Genomic DNA, 23,591 nt, shown 5'->3' with positions numbered 1-23,591 from the left:
ATTACGTTTTGTTTTGATTAAGTATTTGAAGATAAGTTAATATTAGTACTATAATTTACGTAAGGGTCTTTTTATTTCTAAGTATTAGATAGATTGATAAAAGTGTAATGCCTAGGCCGAGATGGCCTAGTGGTTACATCGCATGAATCTTGACCGATGATCGTGAGTTCAAGTCTGGGCCACCACTGAATTTTCATGTGCTTAATTTTAGTGTTTATAATTCATATCGTGCTTGACGGTGAAGGAAAACATCGTGAGGAAACCTGCATGTGTCTAATTTCATTGAAATTACACCACATGTGTATTCTAACAACCCGCATTGGAGCAGCGTGGTGGAATAAGCTCCAAACCTTCCCCTCAAAAAGGAGAGGAGACCTTAGCCCAGCGGTGGGACATTAACAGGCTGTTACTGTATACAGTACAGTACAGTATAAATTATATGCCTATATAAATGTGTATTTTAAATATTATAGCGTTACCAATTTTCATGTGCTTAATTTGTGTTTATAATTCATATCGTGTTTGACGATGAACGAAAACATCGTGAGGAAACCTGCATGTGTCCAATTTCGTGGTGGAATAAGCTCCAAACCTTCTCATTAAAAGGGAGAGGATACCTTAACCCAGCAGTGAGATTTTAACAGGCTGTTACTGTACTGTACTGCCGATAAAAATGTGTATTTTAAATATTACAGCGTTACCATTTAGAATTTAATAGATATCCATGGTAGTATACATACAGACAGGCTTTCTCGTGAGCGGAATTCTTGATTTCGAACGCGAAAGCATTTAAAAAATGTTTTTTTCCTTTAGTTTTGTTTGATATATTTGAATTTGGAATGTCAGTTAATATCCACGAGCTCTACATCATCACAAAATTCGCAAAAGAAAATAACAAGAAATACTTCGAAGTATTTATAAAAGATGAAAGATTTCTTTGTTGTTATAAAAATATGTATAAATATAAAACTTCCGCGACATAAAATAGACCACCCACGGTCACGACCGTCTTCATGATATCGTGAAATGGACACTGCTATAAAAAGGCAGTTAACAGCTTGTTCGGAATTGAGTGATATAACAAGGAACTCTTTTCGTCGAAAAAGACTTAAATAGTTTGAATAAAACATACTTTTACTTTTTAAAATTCGAAAAGAACACAATCGAAAAACATGTTGGTCTGCTGATGCAAATACGTTGAGGATAAACTCATACATGTTCTACAGCTGGGCAATGACTTTTTCTCTTGTGAAGAAGATTTGGTGCTTATTTTACTCGGAGCTTCTATCCAGTCTTCTATGATACTCAAAACATATGTACTTGAGGTTATTATTATTAAAATTTCAATAACGTATTATAGTTATATCAAGAAGGAAGAGAGGTTTCCGATCTGATGATGATTTTATATTTTTATACTGAATAGCTTAATTAAAAATTGTATGCTGCTTGGATAAGTATGAACCACCAGTGAATGTTTCTTAATGATAAGGAATAAAATTATTGAAAGAGTTCATGAAAAGAATACAATGATAGCTAATTTGTTTTGAAAACTAACTTTACGTTCGTATTTATCGATGAAAAATTGGTAATATTTTGAAGCTTACTCATCATTTTTTTACCGCTATACTTCCATTTTTTCTTATTCTTAAAATGTAAATAGTAATTATTAATAGCAATAAATCGATATAAAAAATGCAATTTTTTAGTTTTTTTTTAAAATAATATAGAAAGAAGGAAATAAACTTAAAAGTTAATCAAACACATATTTTAACAACATATAAAACTGTATAATATGTGTTGTATTTTTTTAAATAATATCACAGCAAATGTGAATATATAATTTTCAAAATGGTCACAACTTTAACATATAATCGTTTTCCTGAAAAATAATATTCTGATATCTATCTGTGTGTACGTGGTAAAGAAAATGAATGAGTTTTAAGTTACAAAACACGAATTAACTAATATATGAATCAAACTGTTTGTTTATGTTGATTTAAGTTTTTTTATTGTAATAACTATGACAACATATGTGACAGGATCGTTATCGATTGAAAATATTTAAAAATTATTGATATTATGAGATTGAATTGATTCGAAAATTAATTAAACTAAAGCCTTAAAATAAATCGTTTATCTAGAATCAAAATTCAAAGATAAGAATACATTTATACAAATTTCCCAAAAACAAATTTGTCACAACGCATTCTAAGCTCTATCACGATAAGAATAGAATACACTATCTTCGCATTTTATTATTTTCATATGACTATTTAATCGTAGTGATGTCTGTTGTTTGTCGATAAAACCAATAAGATAAATCAAGAACACGGTGCCTTGTTTTGTATGTAAATAGTCATGATTTATATTTCTTCAAATATTTCGTTTTATCGATATGGGTCCCTACGAAATTTTATTGTAATTAATGCGTTTAATTATCTTTATCTCTAATCGACTCTGGTATCTTTTAATTGATGAAAACGAGATTTTGTTTGATACAGTTCGAAAGATTTGTCAATATAAATAATTAACTTTAAACAAATATACGAATACTAATAAAAAAACTAGTCTGCCTTTTTGGTTTAGTGGTAAGCTCATTGGGCTGCAGCTTTCGACGTCCTGGGTTCAAACCCAGAGCGGGTCAATATATTCTAATTAGCAATAAAACACTATAATAATTCGTGCGTAGTTGACTATTTTTCGTTGAGGAAGGCCGCTGTGACCAAAATCGTTTAGAACGACACAATAAAAAATGAAATATTTTAATCTATTAAAATAGCTTTATAATTGATATTACGCAATTAAATTTAGTCTATGTGTAATTAGCTCTCGATGAACAAGGAACCGAGTAATAACTCTTATATGTTAAAAATTATTGATAGACCTTAGTTAAACTAATTTATAAAGTAAAAAATATATTAGTATATACGTAGCTATATATTAATGCTCGGGATAATATAACCATTATAATAATACCACATACATCCATCTGTTCAGTCGTTTAAGAGTTATGGTGGAATAAACTTACAAGAAGAGTGAAATCATTACGTGCCTTTTCTGGGCAGTCGCGTAAAAAATAGAGGTATTTTACTGATCTTGACGTGATTATCTTTTATTGTTCATTACGTTTACTTTCAATTACATATAATATATATTAAATTGCCATTATTGGAAATTTTGATTGGATTTATTTTATTTTCGTTTTAATTTTATAATGTATTTTTAGTAATTTCAAATTTTCAATTTGTTTAATATAAATATATTATAAAGTTTTAATATTATAAATAGATATTATAAATAATAAAGTTTTAATGTTATAAAGTTTTATTATTTTAGTTTTATAAGTTTTAATAAAATACATTTAAAAACACATTCTAAAACCTGTTAAAAATGAGTTGCGTTCATAATAACGGTCAAAGTTTCGAAATAGGTGGTACCTGTAAAGTAATACGATATTACGCTTAGTAAACTAATATTCCGCTTGAAAAAAGTGTTAAAACAACACTAGACGTGATTTATCATCGACACGTTCTACGTCACAACTCATTATCTCGTAGCGCGTCACTACCGATATAGCTACACGTCAATCAATCTTATAATACGTCCATGCGATTAGTGACGGACCACTAATTATAGACTATCGAGAAATATGATCCGAGTTCTCAATGAATATCGACAAAACGCGGTGTCGACATCAATTTGGCGCGAGGCTCGTCTTAAACTATGGAATGCTTTGCTTGAGTCCGTATTTTCTGTTAGGTACAATGTTGGTGTCTTCAAATCCAGAGTAAACAGGTTTCTTATAGGCAAGCGTGTTATATTTTAGACCGTGTCTATGCTTAAAATAAGGCAAGTCAACGGTCAACCGCTGGCCTATTAATTGTAAAAAAAATGTTTACTTACAATTAAATTAACATTCGGCTGAGTTTGTAACGGGATGGGATTTTCTGTTTATATTCAGATCACGTATAACGATGCATATTTATCGAATTTTACTTCATATTTTGTATGCGCCGTTGTCATATACAAAATAAAATTTATTTTAACACGTGTTTCGCGTCGGTGGCGTTTGTTTGTCAGCAAATACTGTGATTGATATTGTTTGATAGCTGTCTGATATCGATATTTATAAATATAAATTAGAGGTTTCGTCCGCGTGTGTATGTCTTGTGTGCCTTTTGTCCTTTTCTGTAACCATGATAAATAAACCATGAAATTTATCATCATATATCATAGCGATCGGTTAAGATGTAAACGCAAAATTAATTTTAATTTATAATTAAATTTATAGGATAGGTGGTCACCAATGCCCATAGACATTGGCATTGTAAGAAATGTTAACCATCGCTTACATCGCCAATGCGCCACCACCCTTGGGAACTAAGATGTTATGTCCCTTGTGCCTGTAATTACACTGGCTCACGCACCCTTCAAACCGGAACTTCAAAGCGTAACAAATAAATAAACAAATTCACTTCCACAATTATATTATTAGCAAGAATAAGATAAACATCTAGTACAACACTATCGTGGCTCAGTTGAAAAATGCTTAAAATATATATATTTTAGACTGTGATGATTTTTGTTTTTTAGGGATGTCTAATATGAATTTGAAAATATATTTAACAGTAGTTGCGATTATTTTAATGTCTGCATGTTTCGCAATATATGTTTCAGGATTAAAAATTGATACAGATATGATATTCATATATATATATATATATATATATATATATATATATATAATAATAATAATAATATAATGTCCTCCAGATCGATTTCGGCCACGGCGGCCAATGTCAAGAGAGGTTAGTCAATTACGCAGGAGATATTATAGTGCACAAATGTGTGCGCAAACACAGGTGCACACTTTCTTTCCTAACTCTCATAATCCGATGAAACGATAATCCGACACGACCGGAAAGAGTTCAGGCGCAGGACCAACGGCTTTACGTGCTTTCCGAGGCACGCTACACTCCAGGCTGCTACTGAGAATTTTCTGACCGAAAAAACACAATAAGTATTTATTGGCCCGACCTGGAATTGAACCCAGCACCACAGGGTCTGCGGCCTTACATCAAGCCACTGGACCACCAATGAGGCAGTCATATATATTGGCTTGCATTAGACGTTTTAGATTCCAGATGACTTCTTCATTGATTCCGAGTATGTGCCCAGTTGACCTTAAAGGTCAGTTGTCTTAATCTTTTGCAGATGAACGGGTCGCCTTTGGTGGTACTTTTAGGCATGGCAGCCTAAGTCTTATATAATTGAATAATCTATTAATTATTATGAAAATAACATAATTTTTTTTAATTTTTTTTATGAACAATGACATTAGTTTTCTGTTATGTTGTTGTAATTGTTATTTCAATTTAAAGGATATTTAAATTCTAAACTTAAGTAGTTTTTAGTGACAATAGGATAAAAAATCATATAATTTAGCAACAATTTACATATCCATAGTTAGTAGGAAAGCCGGTCACTCTTCTCGTCCAGGAAGATGGCCCCCCTTCTTCCTGGACGAGAAGAGTGACCGGCTTTGAATTAACGGACCTCAATTAAGACCAAAGTGTGCCAATGGACAATCAGGTCCGCATGCAATATTTTTAAATGTTAATTTTACAAATACCATTGCAAATAAATTTTTAAAATCCTTTTCAATTGTAAAAATATTTTGAAATAATTTATTCACGCGTTCCGTATAAAATTTATTATCAGATCGCTAACGATTCAACTGAGGAATTGAATTTGCGTTCTTTTTAACACGTATTCAGAAGTAAACTGGATTTTTTTTAACAATGAACATTTTTTTTCAACACTATTATAACTAATATTATGAATGCGAAAGTGAGTTTGTTTGTTACACGTCTTAACTACTGAACTGATCATCATAAAATTTTGCATACATTGTCAGAGAAATAGAAAAGGACCCGCTGGGTTTCTTTCGGCGGTTCTTCTCAGGGCTTGGTGTTTCTTTTCCAAGCCGGTGGTAGTCTCTAGTTTGACTAGCAATAAGTGAATGTTTTTTTTTAAATAGAGTATCAAACACCTGATGCCCCCTTTCTCACACGAGGGCAGAAACTAGTTTAAAATAATACTTTCATAGTACATATATCGATACAATAAAAGAAACTGTTTATGTTGTTCAATTAATAGGACCCATTTGTATGTCAATGACATATGTCATTGCGATCGCAATGGTTATTGACATACGTAATAAAAACAGAGCTTTCACATTTCTGTAACAAGCCGAGGCGTCCACGAGACTGGCCGGAAAGCGGATTATATTACTCTTTCGTGATGCTGGTATTGTCTAACTGAATTTATGCATTAACGCTTCGATCATTGAACGTTGATTTTATTTATGGACGGATTGCAAGTTCCTTTGGTTTTGCTGTATTTATGCGTTTAAGCAAATCGTTATATCAATATCCTTCGTGGCCTTATTACGTTTCAATTTATAGCGGCTATAATTGTTTTCTTTAAACATTATAACAAATAATAACACAAGCTGTATTATATAAATGAATGAAATAAATATATTTAATATGTTTCTTTATAAAGAATAAAATTCGTATTCAAGAAAGTTGATGAACCAGCCGTTGCGTCAAGATAGGTGAAGGTGCAAATGAAAAAATCAGTCCTTTTTTTATCGCTGGAAAAACGAATTACGCGTTTCCCCCACGGGAACAGTGGGGGAGGGGGTATGTGTGGCTCACCGGTATTCAAGGCGCCGAGTGTGCTCCGAATATCGGAATACCCACTAAAAAACTAGCAGTACCTTTTCCGTCTTAACGAGAAATGCCACGGAATCGCTAGCGCATGCCACTGTGACATCAAAATCGGTCCTTATTTAACCTATTTCGAGTCTACGACACAGATTTGCAGCATATACGCATCGTTTATAAATATATTATAGTTTATAAATATATTCAAACAAAGTCACGTCCCAAAATATAGTTCAAAAATAGTTCGTTTCTTGACCTTTCCTTTGGATTTAATTAAAATATCTTGTTTCAATTAAAATTCATATCCGGTTAATGTAATTGTATTAGAATCAAGGGGATTCAGACGAGATCAAAGGCTTATTGGGATTGTTTGGGATGTTATGTTTCGGGAAGTAATATAAATTGATCAAACTTTATAAGATAAATACGGTTGAACGGTTGAACAGGTCTTATTAAATTCAGCCGACGGAGACCAAATAATTTGAAATTATTACTATCGTAACTATCCTTAGTATGGATATATTTATTTTTAATTCAACGAATCTATTGTTAAACGAGATTTTTTTTTAATACCTCGGAAAACTAAACTAAGTCCAAATATACAAGAAACTTAAACCAGACGATGCAGTGCGTTTCGAACGTTTCGAAGGCTTAAATATATAATATCATATGAATAATATTATTATATAAAAAGCTACAGTTATACCGCGCTTTAAATTCAAACTATTGACGTGACAAAAGTGAATTTAATGTCTTTTCATAATCTCACTCATTTTACAAATAAAGAAAATGATTTATTATTAGATAGAAAGAGAAACTAATATAGAAAGAATATATAAAACTGAGTAACTTTATCAGAAAATTATTCTAGATTTAAGTCGGTCTGTTACCTGCATTTCAATAGAAGGCATTGAAGGCAACCCTATCGAAGCTTATTAAAATTTCTTCTGGCGATAACTTACGGCGAACTTTTACGCAACGTTGAATTTATATAAAAGTTAACCAATTATGTAAAGCGACATATACGTAACAGTAACAGCCTGTGAATGTCCCACTGTTGGGCTAAAGCTCTCCCTTTTTGAGGAGAAGGGTTTGGAGCTTATTCCACCACGATATTTAATGCGGGTTGGTGGAATACACATGTCGCAGAATTTCTATGTGGCAGTTTTTTTTCAGACATACATATTCAATTTTAATAGTTTGTTCATATAAATGTATCTATGAAATTATACCAATGCGTGTGTGCTTGCGTTGGTAGAGCTTTTTGTAAGCTCACCTGAGTAGGTTTCACCCGCACTTTTATTACTGCTTAACAGTACTAAACAGTATAACTTTATTATTGTGTTCCAATTTCAAAGGTGAGTTAGCCTTTGAACTACAGGCACAAGGCACATGACATCTTAAGTTTCCAATTAGGCGGTGCTTTGCTGGTGTAAGAATTTTTTAATATTGCCTAATGCGCCAATGTATTTTTTTATCGATTATGACCATAGTATTATATGACCTCCTATTATGATCAGGATTTGCCAGTCCGTTTAGTTTTTGTAAAAAATAAAAATAAATGTCAACGATAAATCAAATCTAATATTCCTTTTATCATGTTCTATTTAATATCACAGACACAATTTAAAACATCACACTCATGGATACGTAAATACAAGATATGTTAAGCAAATATATCATGACAATGCTTTCATGCATTTTCTGCACGTGGCAGTTTACTACCTAGAATCTAGGTTAGGCTAACACTAAGTGACGTGTCTCGTGTCATCGCACAGTTTATACCCCATTTGCAATACAAAGATAACAATTCTACGAAATTTACTCGTAGTATGTTTAGTTTTGAAACGTATTCTGGAATAAATGAATGTCAATTTTGAAAACAATTGCAGCCGCTATCAGTTACGTTAGGAAACTAAGCTGATAATGAATAATTGTAAATTATTTTTACAATACAATTTTAGATAATGGATGACGCTCTTTGAAAAAATATTTGACCCAACGCTTCCAACATTTCGTGGTTCTTTTAAGCCGTTGACTAAAATAATGCACTTTTTACTGAAATTTTAATACGCTAATGTACGATATAGTCCAACTTTTGGGCACATTTACGTCGAATTTTTCAACTTAATCGAATAAAAGTTGGTCGATTTTATCGAAAACTTCTCGAGTTGCATATTTTTAACTTGAAAACTCGAACGCAATGGATAGTGTGAACATCGACAGGTCCATTATCCAGAAGTTTCAGTTTGAAAAGTTCGTACCGAGTTGGCATATCAAAGTTAATAGAAGTTACCAACTTATGAAAATTGCCTGCGAATGTTTTCTACGTTGTTCTGTTCTTGTATTTATAGTGACAGTCATGGCATTCATTTTAGTGTATCAGCTACTAATTATACATTAGCCTAACAACTTTTAGCGTATTACTTTAATTCGAAAGGAATCATTGGATTACAGGATAAAAGTACTCAACTCTCTCTACTGTCCTGTAGTGAGGGCACTAGTTAGATTTTTGCTTTTATATAAGTATGTTACAGCTATATAAAATATCTTGAACTTTTATAGCCCTTACTCAAACTGTTCTTTATTCAAAATAAGACTATTAACTCTCGGACCACGAACAACGCTTTCATATAAAGTAACATCGTTATGGAGTTACTTTAACATAATTTTTATCATTATTGTAACGCCAAAAATTTATTCTTATTGGAAATCAAATCAACTGAAATCCGAAAACCCAATGCCTCATCTTGAACAATGGAATAATCTTGAACGCTGTCACATCTTATCTGATGACAGATTAAATTTAGGAGCGAATAGTGTTATGTCATTACGTAATATTCTGAATAGACGCGTAGATAAGTGGGTTATATCTTGTAATTTATGGCTCGAGGATGTCACACTTAATCATGAAGTTTGCGAAAGGCTTTTAACGGAATGCTTTGTAACAATAATTATGACTAAAATTTTGGAGTTCGGTACCTGGAGATGTGAGTTTATTCAGTTCTGTATTGTTTAACAAATTCTAGAGGGACTTTTGTTAATTACAAACATCTAACTTCTGTGTTGGTTTTTTTTTATAGAAAAGGAAGGTGGACAAGCATATGGGCCACCTGATGGTAAGTGGTCACCAAACGCCCTTAGACATTGGCATTGTAAGAAATGTCAACCATCGCTTACATAGCCAATGCGGCACCAACCTTGGGAATTAAGATGTTATGTCCCTTGCCTCTAATTACACTGGCTCACTCACTCTTCAAACCGGAACACAACAATATAATTATTGCTGTTTTGCGGTAGAATATCTGATGAGTGGCCTACCCAGACGATCTTGCACAAAACCCTACCACCAGTATATGTGGATATAAAAAATAATCAACAATATGAAAATCCTACTGCTGGGTATAGTCATTACCTTCTTGTTTAATTTAAAATTGGTAGCTACATACATTGGCCACCTAGTGGTAAGAGATTACTTCACCTATAGACATTGGCATTATGAGAAATATAAACCATTCCTTATATCGCCAATTCGTTACCAAGGTTTGTTCCAAGATGTAAATCATAATGTGCTCATTCTTCCTTTAAGCCGGACATAACAATATCGATTCGATATCGTTAGAGGTCGTTCGATTGACAGTATAATAATAAAAACTCTACCCGATTAACATTTAATGGAATTAAATTATTTTTGTTACAGCGTAAACATCCCACAGTTGGGCTATGGGCTTCACTCTTTTTCGGGTTGGTGAATAGATATACGGCAGATTTTCTTCCGATACGTCCATAACTTAGTTTCCTTCCCGCCGAGCATGAGATAAATCATAATTCACCACAACGCAATACAAATTGAGCATATGAAATACCGTGGCACTCCACAGGACTCAAACATGCAATCATTGGTTAAGGTTCGCGTGTTCTAACAACTGGGCGACTGACTTTCATACATGGAAATAACAAATGTATATGGAAGTCATATTAATGAGCTTCACGTATTGATAAAGCTAAAAATATTAATTTTGTTATTGAAACAGTGGTAACGCATAAATATAAGCAAGTTATTTGGGTTAATTAAGCTCTGATGGGCTAGTAATTAAACCTCTCATTACAATTTAATTAGCATGGTTTGTATTATGATTTTTCATATTACTAATTATAATAAATAATAAGCACGATATTGTTCGCATCACATTTAGCTTATTTAATCCTAGAGGGTTTTTGTATGGCGAATGACAATATACTCATAATTATTTATTTAATCAATAATGTATTCCGATCATCAGCAGATGACATAAGATTTTTTAATTCTTTTTATATAATTATCTAAACTTTCTCAAAGCAACCGCAGTTTAACCTTATATAATAAACATTATGTACAAAACAATGGTTTTCATTATAATATGTAGAAATGTGTCCTGAACTCTCCATGCGTTAAATTTACCATAGCTATTCAAATCAGACCACAAGAACGAATTGAGATATCATGCAAATATGTGATTGTATGCAGATTGCCGATAATAAGCCGTTGCGTTCAGAAATCAACGAATCCCTTTATATGATATAAACGCGTTCAAAATACGACTTTAAATAAATGAAACAAGTTTTAAAATTCGACAACAATATCACATTGAATGACGTACAACATCTAGATATAGCTAGTTACAATTACACACGGAATTGCAGTTCTTAAGCTGATAGACATAAAGATTAAATTAGCAGTAAAGATTTTACGGATAGTTGAGCTTACACAATTGGTTTGCCATAATGAGAAGAAACAATGGAAGTTAATAAAGACGTTATCCCATGCGTACGTGATCTTATAGATAACGTTGAATCAATGAGATAAAACACTGATTTTTATTTGATACTTCATATGGCGCTTCTTATATCCTCTGACAGAATGATTAACGAACAGAAAGGTTTATATCAGTAAATTTTGAATTTGGAACCTTAGGGGCCAGTTTTTTGACCTTTGTTTTTTGATCTAAGTATTCAATTTCTTATTGAATTTTATAAATGTAACCTAAAATATCACAATGTGAAATATTATGTATATCAAAATAATAATCTTAGATTATTTTATAATGAACTATTACTTATATAAAACTAATAATTCAACATTTAGTTGGATTGCACTGATGATTTGTTCCTTTTCTGGTCTTTCATAAAACGTTCATTCAATACGCTATTAGCGTTACCGAAATTGAAAAGAAAATCTGGCTGAATCGGACGATTAAATTTATAAACCTCAATTTCTGGCAGTTTAAAAGTCTCCTTTGCAAAATTTAAAAAAAAAATACAAAAGTAGAAAATGGTTTTACTGCAGTCTTTCTCGGTTGGGTTATTTAGAGTGCTCAGCCTCTCAAAGTTAAGACAAAGCGACCCTGTAAATAGTCTATTGTTTGGGCCCCCGATGTTGAGGGGACTCGAGTTTGCGCGGGTTTTCTGAGAATAGTCGAGAGTTATACCGTTGAGGGGTTCGGTTGTTAGATCTTTGATAAATGTGAAGTTGGGAATAGTAGCAACGAAAGCTGCTATACGATTTTGAAGGATGTGTTATAAATTTTTTTTAATATTGTATTCGTTTAATATTGACATTTAAAGTTTGAAAAAGGGTTGATATAATTTTAAATAAAATAATAAAATATAAGTACAATTTCCGCATATTTTTTAAACAGAAATAAACATTTTACGATAAGGTAGACTAATAACTTAAATGATTGCCCAGATAACTATTGTCAGGGGTAATACGAAGCCATAAGCAATTTTAACACGACTCAAATATGAATATTCGAACATTGCAAAGCTAGAATGCGCAAGAGTGGCACGCCCTCTACGTTTATTGGTCGACCGTCGCGGTTTCATCCAATCGCGAAGAAGGAATCGCGCGGTATAATTTTGGCATAATTCGTCACGCATCAAAATTTTACGTTTTAAAATCGTATGATGGGAATATTCCTTAAAGGAAGTTGCGAATTTGTTAAAATGCTTTATGTTAATTTTTGATACATTTAAACAATAATTACTTTAATTGTAAACGTTGTCGAGCGAGTGTTTTCTTAAACATCGATTTCTCTCTTTCTGTCACGATTGATTTAAAATTTTAAAGAAGAAGACGCAGTATTGTTCAACTAATTACCCACTTAACGATATTTATAGGTAGGTAGAAGCCGTATATAAAATAACGTGGACTTAAAAATGGTTGATTTTGTCAGAAACACACAGGGATTTATTTATAGATATATGTATCTTCCATAACAAGTGAAGCTCACAGGAAACCATCCAGATATATCCCTGTTTACATATTGACATTTCGATGATTTATGAATAATAAACCCGTGCGGTATGTTGCCATATTGTTTAAAACGGTTTATTATTCTAAGGCCGTCCACAGCAGTTAAGTTGTTTATACAACAAATTAGATTTTATATAACCATTATTGTAACGGTTCGAATATTAAATATTCTTTTAAGAAATATTAACCATTCGTACATCGCCAATAGAACACTAAGGGAACTAAGAAATCGGAATACAACAATAAGTACTAAGTATTATGGCGGTAGCTTATATGAGGAGTTGACTTGCGGTAGGGTTTTGTGCATACCACAAAATGTGTATATTTATTTACTTCGAACTATTGTGTTTATAAATTAAAACCTATATATTACCTATATTTTTTAAGCAAATGTTTTGACACATGTCAAATAACCGAATTCCGTTTTAACAATATCAGAAATGCGTTATGATATGATAGAGCGATCTGTTCGGTTCTATTTCCTGGTTATGAAGTTTCAAAATTTTCTATTTCCACGTTTGATTTTGCATGCAAGCTGAAATGTGTTCCTTCAAAATATTATTTTATGCTAATGTTATAGATATACTCGCAATTGGCAACTGACAGTGCGAGAGCGTTGCCAACTGAAAAATCTACTTTAAATAACGTATAGAATATTTTACCGATAAAGAATATTACCTTTTGACTGTTTAAAGTTTTTTTTTCTGGATTGCTAACTGGCGTGGTACGAATATTGATTTATTTACCCGACCCCCGACACGGGTTTTCCTAGTGGTAGTGGTTGTATTCAATTATACTACTTTATATTTTGTGGTGGTAGAGCTCTGTGCAAGCTCGTCTGGGTAGGTACCAACCACTCATCAGATATTCTACCGCAAAACAGCAGTACTTGTTATTGTTGTGTTCCGGTTTGAAGGGTGAGTGAGCTAGTGTTGCCAATTACAGGCACAAGGGATATAACATCTCAGTTACCAAGGTTGGTGGCGCATTGGTGATGTAAGCGGTGGTTAACATTTCTTACAATGCCAATGTCTATGAGCGCTGGTGACCACTTACCATCAGGTGGCCCATATGCTCGTCCGCCTTCCTATACTATAAAAAAAATAACATGTTCGATGCTCTCAATTCTTATCTTATTAAAACTATATTATAGCAACACCGTATTATAATTTAGACCTCGTTAAGGTACTAACTTTGTTAATCCGACGACGTTCGTCTGTCCGTATATCGACGATATAAATACGTATTGTGACGTATATAATTAACACTGTATAGTTTGATTTAAGTTACAAGAGTTAGCGGAAGCGGAAGCGAGACGAAAAAGAGAAATATGCAAAAATATAATAGACTTTCTACAACTTTTAACACAATATTTGAAACATCAGCTCATTCAATCTAAATACTATGAGTTGTAATTTTAATGTTCATAGTTAAAAATATTTACTCGAATTCAGGCCAAAGAAAAAAAAATACTATGACATAACTTATATACATATGTTATACCGATTTTTCCACTGAAAATCATATTGTAGGTTCGATAATTTGTCCGGGTACGGTAAGTTGTTTATTAAAGAGAATATCGTGGACCTTGTTACACCATATGTACAGTGCGGGACAAAAGATAGAATTTTACATATAAAATTGATATATTACCTTCGCTATAAAGCACGAGACAGATAAAAAAATACATAAACGCGAAAGCGCACGTTAACATTCCTTACTATTTTATATCAACTACAAACTTCATGTAGCCTTGAATGAATAACACAAATCTTCAATTGTTCAAACATCAGACAATACACATTAAGTTCACGAACAATTAAATAAGAGACATCTTGTTACTTGCACTGTCATCTGCTTAAAGTCGGGATTAAATCTCGAATAGGTGACAGCAATTCTAATCAACTTTCGGGCCATTGCGTTAGACGTATGTGACGACGGCTTTAACGACGATTAAACTGTCACATCCACGCCTGTCTTCGCGGGACTCAATGGCGCTAATTCGTGAAAATATTGTACTGCTCCTTTTCTCGGAAGATTTAATGTCAAGTGACAATTACATCTTGAAAGTTGGATTGTCAGATGTGATTTTAACTTTTGTTCCTTAATTAAGTTTTAATTGTATCTAATTTAAACATTTGATTGGCATATTTAAGTTGCGCAGCTACTTTATTTCGAATTGAAATAATTTCGTTTTAAAAAATACCGAAAATAAAATCAATTTAATTAAGTATAAGCATATTCAATTATCATAGCCCTGCTAGACAGAAAATGCTAGCGAGGTTATATATTGCATTTATTAATTTATATTTAATAATTAAAATAAGTATTTTCAAATAGCAAATTATTTTTTTCATAAGACAACTTCAGCTAAATGATATAAAGTCATAATTTTCTCGTTACATGTTTCCTCGTGTATCCTCATTCGCCTTAAGGTTAGCTGTAATAGCTGTTATTTTAAATCAAGTTCTTAGCCCACTTACTTCCAAACGAGTATGGCGCCTATAAGCACACCCACGATGAGCACGATTGAGCAGAGAGCGATCACCGCTGACGTTTGAAGCGATGGACCGCTATGATTGTAAGCGTCTATCTTCTGTAAGGAAAAAAATAAGAATGTATATTTGGGGTATAGAATAATTGGAGCTTTTGCAAGACTTTTCGCATTTACAGATATATTAACTCATTGGTATAGTAATATGTTTTAATTGACACTAAAAACCTTAATTGATTTGCGGCTTGATATATTGGTACATGAGATGGATTGGTTTTGTATTATTCAACATTATTTTTTATTGGCATATTACTCCAGTGACCTTCTAGACTTTAATCTATATTTGTGTATAATTTAATCAATCTTATTTATATTTTATGAAACCGGGGTTATGTAGCAGACATAGTTGAGAGAATTATAACATTTTAAATATAACTATAGATTGAGCTGAAATAAAAAGGGGCCTTTGCAAACATTACACAACAGCAAATCTGATAGTTTGGTAAACGGCCAAAAAGTTGTTTAAACAAATAAATAAAATTAAAGGTCCAAACATTTCATTGTATTCTTTCGTGATCTAAAAACATCGAATCAGCATTTGGTACAGCTCCAAAACAGCGTAAGTTACATTACAGTTGTTAATGAATTTGAACTCAACACATTAATTCCAATAGTAAGGTTGACAAAACAAATGAAAATTAATCAAAGCAAAATAGTGTATCAATGTGCGAGTATAATTCAATTCGTAAATCCTTGGAAGCGATCCAACGAATCGACAGAACGTGATACGTACAACACAATTGTGTCTGCCATTTATCATAACTCGCACAGCAATATAGGCATTCATGCCACTGTTGAAAGATGATAATAGCGTGAATGTATATCGCAAGTGCCATAATGAGTTTTGGACAGCGTGCAGCTAATTTGTCTTGTAAGTAAAGAATCGTCGATCCTTGCCAAATGTGCTTACTTTTCGCTCGGAGCTTGTGGATTTTGGCGATCACTGCTTACGTCTGCCAAAGTATACGTAATATACAATTTCAATTATTGAGAATCATATATTGTGATATTACAATTTAAAAGTTCTTATATTATTGTTCGGAATTTTATTTTATAATTAATGTTTACAACACCAATAATAATTTTATACTTTAAATTTGAATTTCGAATGTTTTGTTAGCTTTGAATCTTAATCGAAAACAATTTAGTTCTAACAAAAGTGTTAAAACAGGTTCTCCTCGTATATTTCATTTCTACCATGTTGTATGCTCGCCATTTTGTAATTATGGATACCGCCGTTTTTTATATCAAAACTATAAGAATAGGTATATGGTGTATTAATATCTTCATAGCAGGCGTCACGCATGTTACAAGGGGAGAAACGGTCATTATAAGCCCCATGTATTTTTTCACCCCTGGAAGTTTTAGCTGGTTTTTTGTCTAGAAAAAGGGGTCGTTATTGAAAAAAATGTCGGGTTCGTGTTTTAAATTGCTTTATTAGACACAAAGGTGATATTGAGGTATAAAGGGAATTCCAGACGATTGACAAAACTAATGGTCCCCAAAATTATGGAATTTACGATTCGCAATTATAACTTAATAATTTTTTACCTTAATCAATTTTAAGAAGTAATTAATAGGAATTAAGTTTCAATATTGTATGACATAATAAAAATTAAAACCAATGTTACTAAATAATGCAAAACAAAAGGAAAAATATTAACGCAATTTTTGACAGTAACGAATGGAAATGATATAAAAGATTATTGCTTAAAACAGTCATTTTTTCTCGGACGACCTTCAAGTAGAATCCTCTACTTAATATTATTTGATTATAAATTGCAGAATACCTGTCTGGTTAGAGTTTCCGAGATTAGAGATTTGGATGTTTACTTAGACCAGAGGCTAACTTTTACCTATCATATGAATTATATAACAGCTAAAGCGTATCAAATGCTAGGATTTATTCTTAGATTGACTAAGGAATTTAAAAAATAGCTTTACATTAATTCTACTTTTCAATGCTTATGTTAGATCTATCTTGGAATATTGCTCTACAGTTTGGAACCCTTATTATAAAACGTATGTAAACAAAATAGAAAAAATTCAGTCAAAATTTTTGAAACATTTGCGATTTAGAGGTGGCCTTTCTGATAATACTGACAATAATAATATCTCGGGTATCATTCCGTTAAATATGCGTAGAATTATAAGAGACCAAATATTTTTATATAAAATTGTTCATAGCACTGTTGATTCTAAGAGTCTCTTTAATAATATACTTTTTAAATGTCCTCGCCTTAACTCGAGAAACCAAACTTTATTTTTTGTACCCCTTTGTAACTGTGACTATTCAAAGAATATGTTCTTGTTACGTGCATGTAAAAGTTATAACAAACATTGTGCAGAATTAGATATATTTAACTCAAAAATTAGCGAATTTAAATTTAGTTTACGTCATATAATTGAATTATAGCAGTTTCACTTGCATTTTGTGCTTTCTGTTTTTGTTTTTATTTTTAATATAATATGTCATTTGTTTGTATTAATTTTAAGTGGAAACTTGATTGATTTATGTTTTTCTTATATTTGTTTTTTTTTAACTATTAAGTGTAATTATAATTGTTTGTTTCCCAAATAAATAAATAAATAAATAAAAATATTCCTATTAGTTTTAAAATTTGCATAACTTTAGTATATATATGTGCGTGCTTGATTGCTTGACACAAACGTGTTGTGTGTCTTAGTGAAAAATTATATGATTTATTTATTAATTATTGCGATGCAGTTGAATTCTCTTTTTAAATTATATTTTTACAACGTGTTGATAATATAATTTGTTTTAAGTTCATGCAAGTTATTTTAAAAATATTATATTCTAATCATTATTTAGTTAGCGTATTTTAATTAAACAAGTTACTTCAACGTCATACATTTAGCAATGGTGTATTTTAAATGCCAGAGTTAAAATATCAACAATAAAAATAAATATACAAACAATGTCACAATATTTTAATAATATAAAAAAATAAAATATGTATATAACTAAAAGGTCATATGTTACCATCACAATATAACATTATGATGGTAACATAGGACCTTTAGTTATATTTTTATTTGTTTGAAATTTTTGTTAAGGACAGGTTTTCAATACTGCTGATAACTACGTATCACAAGCTTAGAAAGTGAGAACTATCGTCAAATTTTTAACTTTCAAAATCGTCGTCGGAAAGTGCTATACAATAAGCGCTACACAGCGCTTTCTAGTGACGGTATAAGTCAAGGTAGTTGTGTCTATAGAACGAACGTCCATTCCGAGCCTTCATGTAGACTCCCCTTTTCTGTAAGAAAGGGTTTTAAAATTTGACGTTAAATTTAAGTTAAAGGAGACTCCCCTTTTCTGTAAGAAAAGGGGAGTCTCCTTTAACATTATCAAGGCGATCAAGGCCATCGTCATTTAAGAATGAAACTGGTTATTTCTGGATACACAAACAGTTGGATACAAGCTACCACAAAAATTTACATGTCAAAAAAATGTTTATTATGATACATGGCGTATCATATATAGCGATACGTTATAATGACTCTTTTATCCTTAAATAACAATGATTATTTTAATCAAAATTACGTCAATAGTTTTAATAAATTATCCTTACTATTATTATACACGTGAATATTAGTTTCTTTGTTTCATGTCTTAACTGTATCACCGATCATGACATTATTTAAACATGTTGTCATGGTGTACAAAAAAGACCATAACACTTAAACCTCCCTTCCCGCCTCAGATACGGAAGACACCGCGGAAACTAGTTAGATTAAAATTCAAATATATCTCTCACAGGAGAGCATTGATCAATATGTGCGTATAAGCGTGAAATTTTTGGGGTGGTTTAATGTTTTTGGCAATAAAAACGTACATTCAACACATTTAGGGTGTGAGGGAAACAAAATGATTATATACGGGAATCCGATATCATAGAATTAGGGTTCATGTCTGTGCGTCTGTTTTATATTGGAATGGTTATGATGTGTTCCAACATTTGTTTCTTTTATAAGCCTCACCTTTTATTTTTTAGAATGATAATAGAAAAATTAAACAATTACACTTGATTGAAGAATTAAATGCTAAGTTAACTAATATTTACTTAAGTGGTAAGTGGTTTTAAGGTAGATAAACTTCGTCAATGCGTGGAGCATGGAGCAATGAAACTCAGATTATAGTTATACTAGCTGACTCAACGCTGTTTGGCAGTAAAATAAGTATGGGCGGTACCCACGCAGATGAATCCCTACTACCTTTGAAAGTAATATACAATATGCTGATACTAAACTTCTTACTGGGAAAACGCGTTAAGATAGAAAAATAGTTAGCAATAATTTCATAATTATAACGCAATATTGTTTAGTTTTAAGGGTTGAGAATGAGTAGGCACAAACGGTGATCGATGGGGACATATGCATTTATAGTTGAGGTTTCGAGACTGCTAGAAACAATAGCGGTTTCGCATGAAATAGGAGAAGTTATATGAATAAAATGTCAATAATGAATAATTAAAAATTGATTTATGTATAAACTATGAGTTGTTATGTATAAATTAATAATGATTCTTAATAATACCACTCTTTTAATATAGACTTACAAGCAATAATGTTTTATTACAAAAGAAATCTAGCCTTTCTGTTGTAATATTTTTAAAAGTCAACACTTTCCAGCTTTATATGGTTTGAAATTTGCGATACAAGTATCATTACCTTCCAAGACTTTATTGCTAAAGATGAGACACTGCATAATGCTAGGTTAAGCTGAACATACTCTGAAGGAATTTGAAGTGTCATTCAAACCAAAACAGCTCTTAAAATTACTAGTATACAGTTCAAAGTGATATCAGGTTAAAGACTTGTACTTTGTAACTCTCAATGCCTCAAGTACATGTTAAACAATGTAAGATCAATCGGGTATATATCTTCGGACTGTAACCAACTTACTAGACAGAATACATGTAGTCACTTACTCAATACTTACTCGGGAATATATTACAGAGACCATGTCTGAGCATGTAATAAATGTTCATATAATGTCCTTAAATTATTTAAAGTACCTATCGATGAAATTTAGTTAAAGATAAATCTAATATAAGTGCATTTAAGTAGTAACGTAAGTATTTTAGTAAATTATTGCATAAATTTTGCTGAAATTCTATTGTTTATCTTTAATCTTGGTAGTTAAGTTTTGAATACAATTTGACTAGTTTTCGTCCACGGTTTCGCTCGCGTGTGTGGGAAGGGGTGGTCTGTTTGGTAGCCTTTTCTGTACTGTGAACAACGTGCATCATAAATTTCATGACGATTTCCGTAACAAACTTTCACGATTATTAATTTACCGATTTCTCAACTTTATGATAAATATATTCGTATAATATATAAGTTGTGAACAAAAAAACTGTCAGATAAAATAAATAAGACTTTATTTCAACTAAGTTCTTACTTACTTCTATTTTTTTACAGTAAACACATTAATTACTAATTTAATATTTGTATTGAAAATAATATTTAATATACTGTTTTTTTATATTTATATTTCAATCCTTCTAAAGGAGAAAATATAAGTACCAAGTACCATGTTACTTACTTGGTACTTTACTTTTTTCTTTAATTGAACATTGTATTATCATAAATAAAATAAGAATCGAATTTTAGATAATTTTATTCAAGAAAGTTACATAGCGTTTACTTTCATATCCAATGCAAGATCTTAAATCATTACTCTCACTGAGAAATATAAAGATAACACGAACGATCGCCATCGACTTTTAATATATTACAAAAAATATTTCATAACTAAAGACAATTCATCCATTCCCAAGACGGTCATTGTATGGGACTACCATAAAACACAGATAAATATCGGAACACGGCCCTAAGAGAATTAAACTTAAAAAAGGGACGTCGATTTGTCAAAATGTTCATCTATCTGCTGAGAAATCCGTCATCAGGCCCAAGACGATACATCGGATATATCTTGCTTCGATCTCGAACGAACAATATCGAGGTAATCTTGGGGACTTTGTAGCGATTTTTTTTATTAGTATTTGGATAACAGCTCTGCGAGCACAACGATAAATTATATTATATATATTATTAAATTATATTTTACGGATTTATCGAAGATATTCAACGACGATCTTTTTAAAGAAACGACACTCAATGACGATATTTTTAAGAAAGACTAGCGATTATTAGCGTGTGTGCACACACACGCTAATAATCGCTAGTTTTTACGTTTACACTGATTATTAGCGTGTGTGCACACACACGCTAATAATGAGTGTAAACATTCAAATTTCAGACTTTGCTTTGCGATAGAGAATTTCTCGTCAGAAAAGTTATTATTAGAATAAGCAGACCTCGGGATTTGCGGCCTAACAAATAATAACCAATAGAACTGTCACCAGATAAAAATTAACACTTATGTTTATGGATTACCTAATAAAAAAAGTAATAAAGCCAAAAATCTAAGTCATTATTGAGTGAATTCCATCACGTTTATAATACAACCAAATATGTTGCTATGTGAGGATGATCTTGGAACAGTCATTTCGTTTGCGTTAGTCACATTATAACGCCAAACGGCTGGACAAATAGTATGTGTGGTGTCAACCTTACAATTTAGTCTAAAACTATTTCCATCCAAGCGATTGAGCTGAAATTTTGAACACTATGTGATAGATACCAATATTATTTGGATTATATACTTAATTATAAATATTAACAATTGAAGTTGAGTTTATATGTATTGTTATATGTATGCTATTTGATAAATTTGCTCTACTTAGGGGTTATCGTACGTTTATTAAATTTTAATATTGTATTATAATATGACAATTATGAAACGTTATCAGTGGCTTATATATTTAAAGTATAATGTTAGTATCGGCTTTGTCCTCATCTCTTTAATATGATGGTGGTCCTATTTATCCGTTCATCGATCTCAACGCAGTAGCCATTTGTCAATTCTAGGGGCATTAATTATTAAAAAGCTAAAAAAGAATTGGGAAAAAGGGCTTAATTAATTTGGTCCCGGTTTCTAGAAAATTCTTTCTAAATTATTATTATCGTTGGCCTCAAAACTTCGCTCCAGAGTTTTTATCGAAATTAAAACGACTTCGCAAAGGGAATTTGAAATTTTAAGGCTCATGGAAATAGGAAACGGTAAATTAATAAAAAGTTCAATCAATTCAGGATGGTTAATTGCCACATCAGAATTTGCTAATAGTCATCAACGGAAAGCGGTATTTAGTGAGGTTATTCTAAGTGTTCGTAATTAAAGCCAATACATGGGGCAAGGTATTCTATAATAAATCCTGTAGATACTCTCATATTTTTTAAATAATAAATTCCAAAAATAATACTAAACAATATTATGAAATAAATAGAATTTAGTATCTTTATTGTATACTTAGTCGACAGTAATGACATTTTATATCAATCATTTCGGTGGTTCTTAATTCGTGTTTTATGAAAACTTTATTATAGACGAAACGATACACACCACGTACCCATATATATACATGTTAAAGATTATTATAAAACAGAGAATCGATCATAGGGGAATATAAAATACTTATTAAACTTATTTAAAATATCGGCAGCCTGATAGTAAGTGGCCCACAGACAACGGCGCCGTAAGAAATATTAACCATCCCTTACATTGGCAACGCTCCACTGACCTTGGGAACTAAGATGTCACGTCCTTTGTGCTCGATTCACTGGCTCACTCAACTTCAAACCGGAACACAATAATACTAAGTAGCTGTTATCAATAAGCGATAAATGGTTGGTAACTACGCAGACGGTCTTGCACGAAGCCCTAACACCAAGTAAAAATTCAGTAAAATGAATCATAACAGCACATTTTTTGTTGACTTTGTAATAATACATAATATTATAGCTTGCCACGGTATCACCTAGGTAACGCGCAGACACGTTTTTCTATAAATATATGTGTGTCCTGTAGTCGTGTGTGGTAAAATTATAGTTACATGAAACGAGGTAAAATAGAGACATCACT

At 31.7% G+C, this 23,591-nt stretch overlaps 1 protein-coding gene across 3 annotated transcripts in view; it reads right to left on the bottom strand.

Moving 5' to 3' along the window:
- LOC126776210 (uncharacterized) overlaps positions 1-23,591 on the bottom strand; it is a 177,150-nt gene that overhangs the window by 4,029 nt on the left and 149,530 nt on the right. For all 3 annotated transcript variants that reach the window (XM_050498517.1, XM_050498519.1, XM_050498518.1), the window contains one exon: positions 15,510-15,622. In XM_050498517.1, the coding sequence (XP_050354474.1) occupies positions 15,510-15,622 (113 nt within the window). The remainder of the gene's footprint in view (positions 1-15,509; positions 15,623-23,591) is intronic.

Source organism: Nymphalis io, chromosome 19 (assembly GCF_905147045.1).
Source record: "Nymphalis io chromosome 19, ilAglIoxx1.1, whole genome shotgun sequence".
NCBI classification, from domain to species: Eukaryota; Metazoa; Arthropoda; class Insecta; order Lepidoptera; family Nymphalidae; genus Nymphalis; species Nymphalis io.
The sequence above is the reverse complement of the archived record's forward strand: the minus strand, read 5'-3'. Positions and strand labels throughout refer to the sequence as shown.